The sequence below is a fragment of the Macrobrachium rosenbergii genome, chromosome 21 (assembly GCF_040412425.1).
Source record: "Macrobrachium rosenbergii isolate ZJJX-2024 chromosome 21, ASM4041242v1, whole genome shotgun sequence".
NCBI lineage: Eukaryota > Metazoa > Arthropoda > Malacostraca > Decapoda > Palaemonidae > Macrobrachium > Macrobrachium rosenbergii.
In genome coordinates, this window is record NC_089761.1 from 34375349 (window position 1) to 34391199 (window position 15851).

The 15851-nt window shown below is 34.9% G+C and overlaps 1 protein-coding gene across 1 annotated transcript; it reads right to left on the minus strand.

Moving 5' to 3' along the window:
- Nucleotides 1-488: 488 nt before the first annotated feature.
- On the minus strand, nucleotides 489-15298 carry LOC136849908 (dynein light chain Tctex-type protein 2B-like). Its single transcript, XM_067123424.1, has 4 exons — nucleotides 15112-15298; nucleotides 10948-11081; nucleotides 8103-8236; nucleotides 489-4341 (listed from the first exon to the last, which is right to left on the minus strand). The coding sequence occupies exons 1-4, from the start codon at nucleotides 15174-15176 to the stop codon at nucleotides 4294-4296; spliced, it is 381 nt and encodes a 126-aa protein (XP_066979525.1). The 5' UTR covers nucleotides 15177-15298; the 3' UTR covers nucleotides 489-4293.
- Nucleotides 15299-15851: the final 553 nt, after the last annotated feature.

A 15851-nucleotide genomic window follows, 5' to 3' on the forward strand; every position in this document is an offset into this window, starting at 1 on the left:
ATAGAATGGGCCTGAAAACATTGTCAAATGAAATTTCCAGTTGTGGGCAATGCAACTTGAAAGAAATTAGTGTTGTGAAGTTGTACTGTGTAACCAAGATAAGTATGTGACTGGGCAAAAACACTGTACTTCACAGAGGCATCTTCAGTCCAGAAGAGATTACTGTACTTTACAGAGGCATCTTTAGTCCAGAAGAGATTAAAATACTGTACTTTTCACTGCAAGAATGTTGAGGTGAAATAAGTCGTCATTTTATCATTGTGCATATTCTTATAGAATGTGCCTTAAGGCTACTGAATACTCAAATTGAAAAGAGCAAAGCAGTATTTGAGTTACTATCAAGTTGTAGATGACATTGTAGGCCAACGTTTTTTTCATCAACTTTCTCTGTAAATTTTTAGAGAAAAAGTGATAACAGGTAGCCATATTATTAGTTATTAAACGGCCCTTTGACAAATATTCCCATACAAAGGGTTTTAAAAATATAATCTTTATAAAATTTTATTGCGAAGTAAATGTGGTGATGAAAAGTAAATCATGACTACAATTAAAAGGTTACATAAACTGATCACATTTATATTCATAAGAAAATAAACTAACTGTAAAGTCTTACTAAACACAACAGAAGTGAAATTAAAAAAATCTGCAGATACCAACCATTGCCTTACTAAAACCATGTTATTTGGGACGATGGGATATCAGCTGAGAATGAACCTAAGTACATATACATAGCAAGAGCAAATTTCCCCTCTTGCATGGAGGAACAGAACGTTAATAGTTTTCTGAAGTCGGAAACCTACGAGTCCCGAGACTGTGTGACAATAAAATGACGAGTGATAAGTAATGAAGGTGCATTCTTAAATTTTTGGTGTATGTGGCTATTAATGAGCTTGTGAGTGGAGTTTGGAACATCTCTGGCACACTCCAAAGTAGGGACCTGACCAACGCCATGTTTCTGACTTGCACAACTAATAATCTTTGTTCAGTATACTGTACTGCCAAACACTAGCTGAGGAATTTGACATGAAACAATGGGTATAGCTCTTTTTAAAACAAATCTGTAGACAAAACTATATTTGCAGCAACACGACTATTGTGAATGCTAGATGAAACTGGCATCCAAAAGTTCCAAGAAAATAAAGGAAAATTAAAAGAAAAGCATGTAGGTAAAACTATAATAGGAAAGCCACACTGTGATTATGATAGGATTCCTATCATAATGTGCTTGTAAATGGTATGAGTGGATGAGAGTGAGGAAAATAAATCAGAGAAACTGCACTGGTGGCACAAGTAAAGTGCAAGATCCATTATCTAGAATGAGGCTGCTAAAATTAATGAGAATAACATTACTTGAGGCTGTGGTTAAAGGAACGAGAATACCCTAGTACTAAATTTTTAGCATCGCAACCCTTCGTACCGAGGTGACAAGGTTCCATCAAGGCAATGGTTTGTTTTGCAAATACATTCTTATTCAGATCTCAAGTCCAACGACAGCATCTGCTGAACGTATGTTCCCTTTTCCTTTTCCTATTAAATCAGACAAATGTAATTTCTCTCAAATACACTTGAGCTTTTTGAGCTTAACAATATCATAGAATATATATAAAAAAAAAGCCCTATGAGTTTAGAAAAGTGACCCTCTGGTCATATTCTACTCCTTTTATCATAAGCATTATCTTACATGTATAGAAATCAAAACTGGTGGTCTGGTTAAATTACTCACTGACAATACAAAAAGACAGAGCACATTCATGATTACACTGTATTTTGCTGGTACATTACTCAACTATCTTAATGTTTCAAGAATCACTTGCAAGGAATTTTCAAGATGAAATAACAGTCAATCGTATACCAAGATGAAATCTGTTTATGTCCTTCAAGTTCACAACGGAAATTTTTAATGCTTTATAATGAATGCCACTGTCAATTACTGTTACTGTACAATAAGTAGTTTAACAACTGATGACAAAAGTAAACCAAGTGGCACATTTCTCCTTATCATAACTATATATGACTAGTAAGGCATCAATATAAAAAAATCCTCTGTGATGAAATAGGAAGTCTTCATGGGAATTCCTCCTTTCCCAAAGTTCATACCATGACAAGAGATATCTAAGTGCACATCAGTTCATTCAATAGATATTTATCAAAACCAATTGTATAATCAAACCTAAAGCATCAATGTTACCACAGTGTTACACAACACAAAATCCCAAATATAGCGATATTCTCCATTTTTCTAAATTTTAACAGACATCTTTTGATAATGTTTTGTGTTATGTCAAGAGCACTGGGATGCAAAGAATGCTTATATAACCACTTGAAAATAACAAAATAATGAATGACAGTCAACACTGGATTGCTTTACAGTGAATTATCAAATAAAACTAACTGAAAAGTAACGAAAAAAAAAGACTAAAAATGCTCCATGTTAAAGACATTTGTCTAAGATACCTGTTTTTATTATAGATGGAAAAACTTAAAGAAAAAAAAAAAAAGCTGACATTATACTCATGAAGCATAAGGGTAACTGTTCAAATGGGAAATGGCAATGTGAAAGGTACCAACTTGCTGTCTCTCTTTGTAAATATGCAAAATTTTCCTACACATGGGTTGTTGAAACTCTTAAAGATAATTATATCACCACTTTTAGGTTCCAACATATTATAATAAGAGTATGAGTCTTAAAGTAACTGTTACAACCAATCGCAACTCTTAGATGCAATATGAATCACGTGCCCAGGTGAAAGCCAGTACTCTGAAGTTATTAGAACCAGTAAATATGCTGTACTTGCCTCTCACGCATAAGTAACCTTACTCGATGAGGTAAATTCAAGCAGTGTCCTAAAATACTCCAAAAATATAGTTGTAGTAAAGGAACGAAATTGAAATTTGTTGAAAAAATCAAACTTTGAATGTTCTCTGTACATGTGTAATTACTTCAATGCCTGGGCTGCAAAGGAATAAATATGACACCTCTTTTGGGAAGAAAAAATCAAAGGCTGAAACTTCCACATTTTTCAGATTACTCTGAAAGCAAAAACTAGAGTGAATTTCCGGGCAAAAATGATTTTGTTGAATTACTACTGGAATATACACTATTAATGCTCTGCTTGCATATTTCTCTCCAAACCCCAAAGAAAAATTCATGTGTAAAAAAAGTACACCTACCTAGCTCTTAATCTTTCCTTTACATTGAATAAAATTCCTTACTGGAAGTTAAACTCACCCTGCTGCTGTTTAAAATGCGCTAAAGTCCCTTTCTCAAAGTGGCGTTTTAATGAACTGATAACAAATATTTTCTCTTCAGAACAGGCAAATAACTTGGATACAGCAGTGTTGTGCTTCATGTGCAACCAAGTCACCCTACCTCAATAAAAATCTTTAAGAACTAAATTTATATGCTTCACTTAACTCTCTACAAGTCTTCAAGAACTATGCATGTTTTTCACTTACATTTCCATTAATGCAACACCACATTGTCATAAGTGATATATAAAGGCAAATATAGGAACTCGAGAAGGAATAATGCAAGATCTGTGAACCATTTTCGTAGTAGCACTCTACAAATAGACTGTCAAAGCTTTCTGAAAGGATGGAAAGCATGCTATTACTTAAGACAGAAGCCTGTAACCTCTTATACACACAAACTTCGACTGAAAAAAGATCCCCACTACCTAAATATGCTGATGTCACTGACTGAAATGTGACCTGTTCAGGTGTGTACCTAAAGCCACCACTGAACAATGAGGTGGTTGGCATTGGCAGAGTAAAAACACAGTTCCCTTATGCTTTATCTAACCTGTAAGTGCATAGTAGAATTATCACTCATCATTCAAAAATCTAAATTGCATCTGAATAATATTATAACTATTCATACATGTTTCAACAAATATTAGTATTTTATAGAGCATAAAACTCTAACCATATATAAATATAACAGCCTGTTATCTGTACAGCTTTACAATCTTATAAACTACTATTATGTGCACCTTAAATTACAGGAATTTTTCATGAATATTCTTCGGTTCCAGACCAGCTTTCCCTTACCTTCATGAGGTTAGTTTTATGGGACAAGACAAAAGTTCCCTCTTAAACTTGAAGTAAGTTTTCTAGAAAAATTCCTTAATTTTTCTTGAATAAATAAATATCAAGTGAAAGTCTTCTTTGTACATTCATGTTACAACAGTAACTATAATAATTATACAAAAAATATTGAACGCATTCATTTGGACATAAAATATGACTATATTATAGTCATACATACACTACCTATAAAGCAATAAACTCATGTTAATAGTAGTAGATTGCAAAAACTACGGCAGCACAAAAGAAGGTCTCCTGAAAAGTAATAAAAAGACAGTTAATATTCTACAATAATTAAGGTAAGCTAAACCAAGGTCTTTAATTATTCTATCCCAATACAAATTATTCCATAAATTTTAATTCTCAAACACTAATTTTTAAACCAATAGTCTTGGCAATCTCTTTCCATGACATCCAACATGTTGCTACTCTCATTTCTTACTGTTCTCTCGATCCAAAAGCATCAACAACTTTGTTTGGCTTATGTTTATTTTCAATCCTCCTCTCCATTCCACTCTTTTGTCTTTCAGAACATTTCTACCTCTTTCTCAGAATCTGCTTTTAACACCACGTTATCTGTAGGTAGTATACTGCCAAGCTAAAAATCTTGGGTCTTGCAGGACTGGCCTGAGGGCCTTGTTGTGTAAGATATATATGAATGTTTATATTTCAACAAATACTGTATTATTATAATTATTCAAAAAATAACTCCTATCATATGGAACAAACCCACAGGGGCCACTGACTTGAAATCCAAGTGTCATTTGAAAGAGGTAACAGAGGGTAACAGAAAATGCAGAAAGAAGAGATCAGTTATTAGAAAAGAAAAAGTACATTAAAACACTGATAAATAAATAGAAAAAATTGTAAGTCATAAAATACAATGAGAACTGCTTTGGGGTAGTAATGCATTGTATCTTCACTTGAACTTTTGAGGTTCCAATTGCACAACATCCTCAGGGAAACTGTTCCACAGTCCAACGGTGTGAGGAATAAATTACAGCTTCATAAAATCTGCACTATATAAGTGGATAGACTGACAAATGCTGGAGATTTGGACAAAATATCTTTGAAAAGGCTTGTGTCTATTACTTGTCATTCACTGTTAACTGAAATTTTGGCATTCACATAAAGTATGGTTTGTTAATATTAATGGAATTTTAATGTCTGATGCCATCATAACTATTGCAGATTTAGCTACTTTACCAGAATCTTCATTTCCTATAATGGCCCACATGAGCAGGGATCTCAACTTATCTTGATACTTATGCATGCTACATGTAATTTATGTAAGGAGTATCTGAGCAGTTGGACAAAGAAATTTCTACTCATCCACTGAGTTTTTCTAGTTCCCTCTGGTTCTGTAATATCTACAGAAGGCATACGCCAGAAACCCGATGTCTCATCTTCATGAAAATTTTTGTGTTGGTTATTATTATTATTATTATTAATCAGAAGATGAACCTCATTCATATGGAACAAGCCCACCAAAGGGGCCAATGACTTGAAATTCAAGCTTCCAAACAATATGGTGTTCATTTGAAAAAAAGTAAATTAACAAATTAATAAAAATATAGATAAAAATGCAAGTAAATTATAAAAATACAAGGAGAATTGTTTTAGGGTTTTAATGTATTACATCTTTGCTTGAACTTTAACAGTTCCAATTGCAAAACATCCTCAGAGACTGTTCCACAGTCCAACAGCGTGAGGAATAAAGGACTTCTGGAACTGAGAAGTTTGACAGCGAGGCTCATTTACTGCATATTGGTGCTGCTGTTCAGTAAATCTGGTTGCTCTTAGCAAGAAAAGAGGATCAGGGATCAGTTGTGAATGTGAAAGATCTCTGTTAAAATACAACTTATGAAAAATTGGCAAACAAGAGGTCTTGATGTGAAATGAACTCTCTGATCTCCTCTGCCTTGTGCTTTCACCTTTAACTCCTACCTAGTATAGTCTTCATCTATCCAATTTTCTATCATTTCCATGACCTCCTTACAGGTCTCTTCCCGATATGTCCATATCTGTTACTTTATCTCCCTAATTACAGTATTCCCCATTCCTTCTCATCACATGGCCAAGCCATCTCAACTTTGAGATCTCCATTTTTTCCAACTGCTAAAAACTACATCTCTCCATCACCTTTTCATGTTATAATATGATCTTCACACTGCAATCTGGCTATAAATCTTAGCATTCTATAGTCAGACTTCCATAATCTCTTATTTTCCTTGTTAGAGCCCAAATTTTCTGCTGCACGGAGTAATACTGGTCTTACTTATGTGTTCTTGTATATACTAGTGGTAAATTTTCATTTACAAGTAGTTAAGTTACTTCTTTCCATTTAACCTAGGGTTTAATTAACATTCTTACTGCGTTCTCAGTCCCAGCTTCATTGTGCAATGCATCCCAAAATGAACTGAAATGTTTTACCTAAGACCTGCCATTCCTAAATGGTTCAACACTTCTCTCTTCCCAGTTTGCTTTCCTTATTACAGGCATGAAAGTATCAATTAAAAAAAAGTCTCTTACTACATTTGGCAATCCTGGGAATCTCCTGTGATACTGTCTGTTACATTTGGTGTACAATTCTCAGTTCATCCCCACAGCTGAAACCCTTTCCTGACTTTACTGTTCCATTTGCTTGCTTTTATAGTCATCATATACTTTGTTAAGCTCATATGACTTTCATTCTTCTCTCCATTCTGTTCATCTAACTTTTGAACACTTCCACGACCTGAATGTCTCGTAAGGATCATAAATAATACTCTGTACATTGTGGATAGAGGTCTAGTGTCATTAGCACCCTTTGAAGAAAGTTTTAGCCATCTTGAGGATCCATTATTGAAAGCCAATCACAGTTAACCCCTGTTAAATGTAAATCAAATTGCTTCATTTCATTCCTCCGAGTAGTAAATGTTTTTGTAAAACAAATGATTGTACTTGCATAAAATAAAATCTACCTGGTTTAATTCCTAAGACACTGTAGTAGTAAATGCTTTAGTAAATAATGGGACTGTACTTGTGTTAAATTTATATTTATGTAATCTACAAAATACCAAAAATGACCAAAGTTGGAAACATTTGCTAATAGCAGTTTGCAAAGATGTGTTGTCGTCAGTTTTCCAGAAAAACTGACTGAATATCTAACAAACAGTAAGGCATAATTAATCTGGAACAACAGACCCATGAAAATCTCAAGAAAAGACGTAACATGACATAGACAATTACCCTGTCCTGTACTGTAGTTTCTTGAACATTCTGCATAATTACACTTTCTACTGATCTATTCTTTAAATTCGTCCCTGTTTTGATGAACTGGCATATCCCATTTTAGTTTTCTGTAAACGAAAACTATTGTGACGGCTTTGTTTGCCCATCCGCACTTTTTCTGTCGGCCCTCAGATCTTAAAAACTACTGAGGCTAGAGGGCTGCAAATTGGTATGTTGATCATCCACCCTCCAATCATCAAACACAACAAATTGCAACCCTCTAGCCTCAGTAGTTTTTATTTTATTTAAGGTTAAAATTATCCATAATCATACTTCTGGCACTGCTATAGGTATCAACAACACACGCCACTACTGGACCATGGGTGATTTTCATGGGCCGTGACCGAATGTTTCATACAGCATTATACGCTGTACAGAAAACTTTTTACTTGTTTTTTATGTTTTTGAGTTTTCTAGTCAAAGTGTCTCAGGTTTTGATACTCTATAACATCAAAACTTCAGCTGTCTGCATTCACATTTTTCGACAAGATTTCCAGAAAAGATGAGCCAATTAGAAGCTGTGAGTATCAAAATCTTTGAAACCTATTTTCTCAGAATGAGGAAAAATTGGCTTACACCCATTTGTCAAACTAGGGATGAATTTACCCAGGAAGGTTTTAAAAAAAAAAAAAAAAAAATTGAAATTTCATTTCTATCATGCATAAAGATAAAATGCATCTTTGCTACACAAATGTATCTTGCTACCCACTGTCACTAAAACACTGTCTATTTAAAGTACTCACAGCTAAGAAAACATCAGAGGCATAGTTGTCCGTATCAGCATCCCAAAGGCAGCGAGCTGATACTTTAACACCCTCGCCACGCTGTTCTCCAATGAATATGTTGACAACAAACTTGTAACGTGGTAAATTCAAGTCTGGAAGAGGAAGGAAAAAATAAAGAAAAGGCTACAACTGTTCTATAAATGAAGCTTTTAGCAAATAAGTTTTGCTACTTAGGTCTTGAACACCATGACAAAAATAATGCATGAAAATATTATGATGTAAATAAGCGATGGGGGATCTAGTAAACTAAAATGAATGACTAAACTGGATGATTTAATTGGAACTTACTACCCCTGTTGAGGAAGGGGTCTTGACTGACACAAAGTAAGCAGTACTTGTTGGTTTTTACTGTATATTTTTTTTTTTTGCAGGGTTGCTTTGACCTCCAACAGCATTTGTCCAGCTTCATGACTCAGGGAGTGATCAGGAAGTTTGGTTAAACTACTTCAGAAACAAGAGTACGACATATTGAACAAACATGTCTTCCTCAAAGGTCTATACATTGTAGTTACAGGGTCCTTGATGACTGAGAAAAGCTGAATTCAATCGTAACATATTTCCTATCGGCAAATGAATGACTCGTCTTCATGAGGCCTACAACATACAATATTCCAACCTGGGAATGAGTCATCTTGAAAATGAATCTGAAGCACAATATACAGAACCTGTATATTTCTGGGCGGCATGAAAGATGAAAGAAAGGAAGAAAAATATGGTGCTGGGGAGCACACAACTATATCTTATGGTTAATATCCGTATCATGGCCAAATATAAAAATGGCATACAAAATGAACTAATATATAAAGCTCATCACTTGTCAATTCAAGAGCCAAAGTTTTATCACTAAACGTAAGGTTGTAAAAGGAAATAATGAACTGCAGTCAAGTCAAAATATAAAATGTTTTAGGTTAAAATAAGATCAAGAATGACATCTGTGGAAACTACAGGATTATACTGTAATTTAGTGAGATGAAAGTTGAATACAAATGCCTTGATTTAATAAAAAAAAAAAAAAAAAAGGTAATATATTTCAAGGAAGTAGCATGAAAGATTTTTACTTCTAATCAAGAATGAGAAATACAACAAATTAGAAAGAAATTTGTATTTTTCCTAACATGCAAACCTATGCTTTCATATATTGAGACTTTGTGTGAATAGTGCTCACAGGCTGTCTGATTCATCTCTGAAAAAATAAAATCCTTTTACTAGGCCTATGGTCATGTGTGATCCAGGATGGTGAGTATAAGACAAAACATATGCTATTGGTTGTACTCCTTCAAAACAAACTGGAGGAGTTGAATTCTTTTCAGCCAACACAGGAATGGGAACACCCACCTACCCCATCAGTATGTTTTAGAAGGTATTAGAAGCCTGAAGGTGCTCATTGCCACGAGCTGGTATCACCTATAACTAGAGCACTGCTCTAAGTACTGCATAGCGAACAGCAACAAAGACTCCATCTTTATGGAAAATCCTTGTTTGAAATTTTGGGGAGGTTGCAAACAGTCTTCTACTGAACATATTTTAAAACACTAAGTTTTTTAGATATATTTAATGATATAATTTACTTTCCTGTCTTATTTTTCAACTTATAAATTCATATTTCCTGAATTATTATAGTTCATTTAAACATGAGTGTAGAGAATGACTAATGAATAAGAAACTACTGGAAGCCAACTGGTAAAAAGGTTTTTAAAGAAGGTAACAGGAGGAAAACCTCACATTTAGAATAGAAAAATTGAATTTAGGAGAGGGTGGAAAGTTCAGATGGAAGGGGAAAAGTAAGAATGGAAATACCAGGTAAAAAGTAAGCTGCACTAGAAACAATTGCAGCTGGGGCTGAAGGGACACTGCAAAGACCCTTAAGTAATGCCTACAGTGCACCACGTGAGGTGCACTGACAGCACTAACCCCCTATGGGGAATGTCAAATTTAGTCCTGAAGGACCTCAATGTTCCATTATTCACATGAGTTGGCTCAGTTTCAGATGTCAATCCATTCTGTTATCAAAAATCCTGATCACCTTGAAAAAAATTCCAAGGAACCTGCGAAATGGCCCTTAATTGCAATTACAATTTTTCCTATTCTTACACTTGGTTCTGTATGTGAGGGGGTTCATGGTTTGTTCACTGCTTGAACTGCATCAAAAATAAAAAAATACTTAGTTTTACAAAATGTTACATGCTTACATTTTGCATTTAATTACTGTACTTGTACCTCAACAACAGTATACAGTAACATCTCAACTTAGTGGATGTCTGTACTTACCAGCTGCCATAGTGTAATTATTTTTTCTGTGCTACCATTTAAGATGTTATGAACTTTTTTTTCATATCTCTCTTAAACTGAATTCAATGAGTAAAGTACTGGTTAGTTTGGGTTAGGACCTATGTACAGTATCCAGAATTGCTGTTAACAGTGAGATATCTAAAAATATTCAAGTACAGGCTATAGTACAGGGTCTCTGTCACCTGATGGACAGGCCAGATCCCCAAAGCATCCCTTAAATTGAGGTGCTCCTGTGATTAAATTATACAGATAATTTACAGGGAAAGCCTCCTAGAAGAAAAATAAAGTTAATGAAAAATCAGTATTCTATACTATATAGTACCTGACCAGTAACTTGACTGAAATTATGGTCGTAATATTAACCACATGGTAAAACAGGAATTGATACTGGTAATAGGCTAAAATAGTAAATTCCTTTTGATATAGGGGTCACTGGAGTAATCCTAATAATTCTCAATACAAAGTTATTTAACCAGATGTGATTCTAGGGAAGGCTGCAGGAAAACTGGCTCACCTAGCAATCTGTTTCTAATCAAATCAGAAATAGCCTGAGTCATTTCCTCTCCAGCTTCTGCACTGTACACAAATCCTGTTAGTTTCTCTGTAAGCGCATTGTGGATCAGCTCTTTCACAACACTGCTACGAAACCTGTAAAGATAAAAAAAAACATTAGAGATAATATGTCATTTCAAAATAGTACATCATTATGCAATTATCAAAACTTGAAACTAACGCTGGTATACATATATGAGAAAATGTTTACACCTTGCATAAAAGTTTCGGAAATCAGAACATCTAAGGAATTATTCCAATATGTATGAAGTCCCATCAGTTAGGATACCAGTCCAAGAGACATCTGAAAGTACACTTGTAAGTAATTTACTCAAAACAAATTCTGTATTAGATTTTAAAGTAAAATTTTGCTTGACCATACTATACCTCCTAAATATTTAAAAAACACTCTCTTAAACATCATGAATTACTCTAACTGATGAAAAAAATGCATGAAACAAGAATCAGTTAGGTGATACAGATTTTGCTGAACCTCAGTCAACATTACAGAAGGGCTAGTTACGAAACAAATTCTGTATAATTGAATTTTAAAAACTTGTGACACATTTTACACCAAAGATGTATACTTACCAGTTCATAAATATATAAAAAGCTACATCCCCGCCCCATCATTATAAAGAACATCATGATTTCACTCTTACTAAAACTCATGGAAAAAACTACACTTTTGAAACAAAATTTGAGTTCCATGGTTCTCTCACCCACATCAGCATTTTTGGTACATTTTGAACCTAAACAGTCTGCAACCATGGTACAGAAATAGTTCTGACCCCATTAAAAGTGCTATAAAACAACTACAGACAATCTTGATCCTTCTAAACTTATGACACTGAATGATCTTTAATACAATTAAAAAACTTACCCTTAACACAGTATAAAACTCAAAGTATAAGTAAAATTAACCAAAACTTTTCATGAATGCTTTGATTGGTTCAATACTTGTAAGCATCAACCCACTATAAACATCTAAGACTAAAAAGTGTCAATGGGCATTTCTTGACTTCAACACTCAACATCCTAAGCTGACACTTTTGGGAGGAAAGGCAAAATTCAAAGTGGGTCCATGGTTCTCTCACCAGGATCAGCATATTTGATTATGTTTTGTTTCTAAACAGCAGTTTGCCATATGAACATGATACAGTATAATATCTATCCCATTAAAAGTATAGTACAACAAAAGATAAAACTGTACAGACAGCAATCTCTATTCTTCTCACAATCTTTCAGATTACCAAAAGCTATCTTTACAACCACAAAATATATGTTACCCTACATACTGGCTCCATTATAAATTATTATTATTCAACTGAAACTTTTCATTAATGGAACAACTTGGGGCCACTGACTTAGTAACTTGTACAGTCATTATGTATAATGTAAAATCTTGTTTTCCAGGCCAAAAATAACAGTGGGGATGTTCTTGACTTCTTTTACTGATTTTTTTTTACAAGACTGACTAAAGACTTCATCCACAGCAACTCACTGCTGCCTGCCTGTAAGTAAATCTTGAAGTAATCCTAAACATATCCACCCACTCCAAGATTCTGAAGTTTATATGTAAGTGCCTTGTGATTTACTAAATCGAAAGCAGCACTAAAATCTATTTTAAATACTCTGCACTCAAAACCCCTATTAAGGTGCCCTTGTAAATGGCAGGTCAAGTCTAAAAAGAGCATTGCAGGTACCTAACTGCTTCTTAAATGCATACTGACTATCAGCTATGATTTAATTAACAGGCACTGATTTAGATTTGCAAAGATACTAAGTCCACAGTCTCAAAGGTATACTGTGCAGAATTGTTTTACATTCCTTATAAATAACACCTCAATTTAACAGAGCCTTTGGAGGTCTGACCTTTCAAATACCTAAACTAACCTGTACTTACCACAAACCCCAGTGAATAGCTAAAATCCGCAAAAACTTGACACCCTTCTAAAAACACTTATAACTGCCTATTTTGATAGTTCAAACACCAAAATCCCATCTACAAATGCTGATACCTGAGCATTTTATCACAAAAAATGCATTTAATCATGAAAATGATATGAAAATACAGTAATTAATGAATAATCCTCTACGAAAAATACTGCGAATAGGTGAATTTTCCGCGAATAATGTGTATATATGTTTCTCAGAAAAATATACGAATGGGTGAAGCCGCGAATCTGGAACCGCAAATTGGCGGCGGTCCACTGTACTCTTAAATTTTAATGTGAAACAGTTTTAGCCTACAGCAAAATATCCACTGAGCTTCCTAAAATTTCTTACAGGATGGAACAGAATGGGACAGAACATGAAATTTATGCCAAAGGACAAGCGCAGGGACCTAGAGGTCATTCATCGCTGGTCAGGTGTAGTTAGGCAGGACTTTAGGTAGGACTGCGTCCTAATCTGGTTAGGTTAAGTTAGGGTTTACGCCTCTTTTCACCAATTTCAATTGCCCCTCCTTCCCCAAAATTTCCAACCCCCCCCCAATGAATAGGTTTCTCATTTGGGAGCCTCTCATCCTCAGTACATTACAAGGGATGTCAATTGATTCTGAATTTGGATCTTTCCTAAAAAGTGACTCCCAAGGAGTCATTATCATAAAGATAATGACTCCCAAGAAATATTAGTCCTGGATAACGACACCCGAAAACCCTTGGGGGTCACCATCTAGGGAAGATTCCAGAATTCTTCTGAACTACAACATACACAAATGGAAAAACCATATTTCACCTTCTAGGAAAGAACAGCAACAGTGCAGGCTAAATATGTAACAACATTTAAATATGCCTACCATAAGTTAGAACTGACTTTAAATTGAAAAGATTAATGGGAATTTACTATTTTCAACCTGCCAGTTATTCAGACTGGTAACACTATAGAACAGCTCCGTATGGACCATTACCTTGGAAATTGATTTTTCCTATACTTTCAGTGTTGCTGATGAAGGAGGTGGTATTGTTTATTGTTGGTCAATTATTATTAACCTCATCTCTATCCAACATGGTTGGGGACCTTTGGGAACGCGGAGTTTTGGGTGGGGGGAAATTACTGGGAGAAAGACAGGGCTGCCATGATGTTATGGAATGGTTCCGTGCATGCGAAAGTCATTAGGAAGCCATATGTTCAAAAAGGGATTAGCTAAAGAAACCTATTATAAAAGGAACTATACTAACCTGACGTACCCTAACCTAACCTAACCTAGCAGGTCGCGTTGCTTAGCTGGGGGGCTCTGGCCCCCAGACCCCGCCAGTGAAGAAAACTCCACTTTTTACCAAAAGCTCCCCTATAACACAGTGCATGAGCGATAGCATTCCAGGACGGCCAACATACAAAAACATAATCAGTTCTGAGGTTAATTACAAATTACAATCGGCCGACAAAAAAATAACAGTAAATTCTTGATAAGCAACCAAAATACTATAGAAAAAGTCAACTTCCGAGGTAATACCCAGTGCAGAGTTGTACTATACGTAGTTCTCCCTTCAGATTTTCCAGTCTAGCCTTACTCAGCCTGACATGTCCTGGGCTATCATTCAACCTAATGCTCTCACCAAATTGTTTATCTGTCACGGCTAAGCTATTTAGGCGTTGGAAAGAATCACAAAAAAACTTTTCAGTAACCTAATATAGGCCTACCCGAAACTGGAATTATACTATAGTTCTACCTTCAGATTTTCCAGTCTAGCCTTACTGAGCCTGACATGTCCTGGACTATCACTAAGCCTAATGCTCTCACCAAATTGTTTATCTGTCACGACTATACTATTTAGGCATTGGAAAGAATCACAAAAAAACATTTCGATAACCTAATATACCCGAAACCCTAAACTAGCATAGGAAACTAACAGACTAGACCTAATAATACAGAACTAGCCTAGGCTAGCCTGCCCTTGATTACAGTCTTACGAAAGAATGCCTATCTAGTTTAAGTCCCTATCCTAAATTATGAAACAAGTCAATCTGTGCATAATTTAATTATATTTTAATAGTAATTAAGGTAATTAGATTATATTATGTTAATTATACGCGATTCGGAGCGAGCCATTATAGGCTTAGGGTACCGATGGATCTACAGGCTCATAGCTTTACTATATCTCCGTGCCTATTCCACACTTACTTGTCCTTCAAATCGGGTCGTATTTGGAAATTCGATATATTCTCCGTCTGCGCACCCGCTGACATCTTCCTCTGAAGTGGTAGTTTACTTAAGAACACTTAAAAAATACTTTACACGAGAAAATTCGGTTTGTTTACACTTGACTCCTGACAACGTGAGGGATCTCCGTTGCCATGGCAACGACTTCGGCGCCATAGAGATCATTTAAATAGAGGTGGAGTTTCTCCTTTTTCCCTCGCGCCATATTGTTGTTTTTTTGAGAATATAATAGAATTTCATCGCTTTCCTCAATGTCTCTGAGTTTAATTAGATGCCGAAAAGAGAGAACTTCAGGTGTATGTTAATAGTAACATTAATTTTCGTTAAATTACTTTTTTTTTTCGTCGTATTTTGATTCTTTGCTAAAGCAGAGTTTGATTATTCTCGTTAATCATTTTTATACCCAAGATATCTTTCTATTCATATTTTTCTCGCTATTATTACAGTCTCACAAGAAAGCTGAGAGAGAGAGAGAGAGAGAGAGAGAGAGAGAGAGAGAGAGAGAGAGAGAGAGAGAGAATTTTTATTCAAAAGGAAAAAATAAACACAACTCATTCGAGTTATGGAAAACATGTATTTATTATAATTATTATTATTATTATGACTGCGCACTTCGACCGTAACTCAGGAATGAAACATTATACAATTATAATAATCAAAACATCTTTTTTCTTTTTATGCGTGACACCGGACAATACATG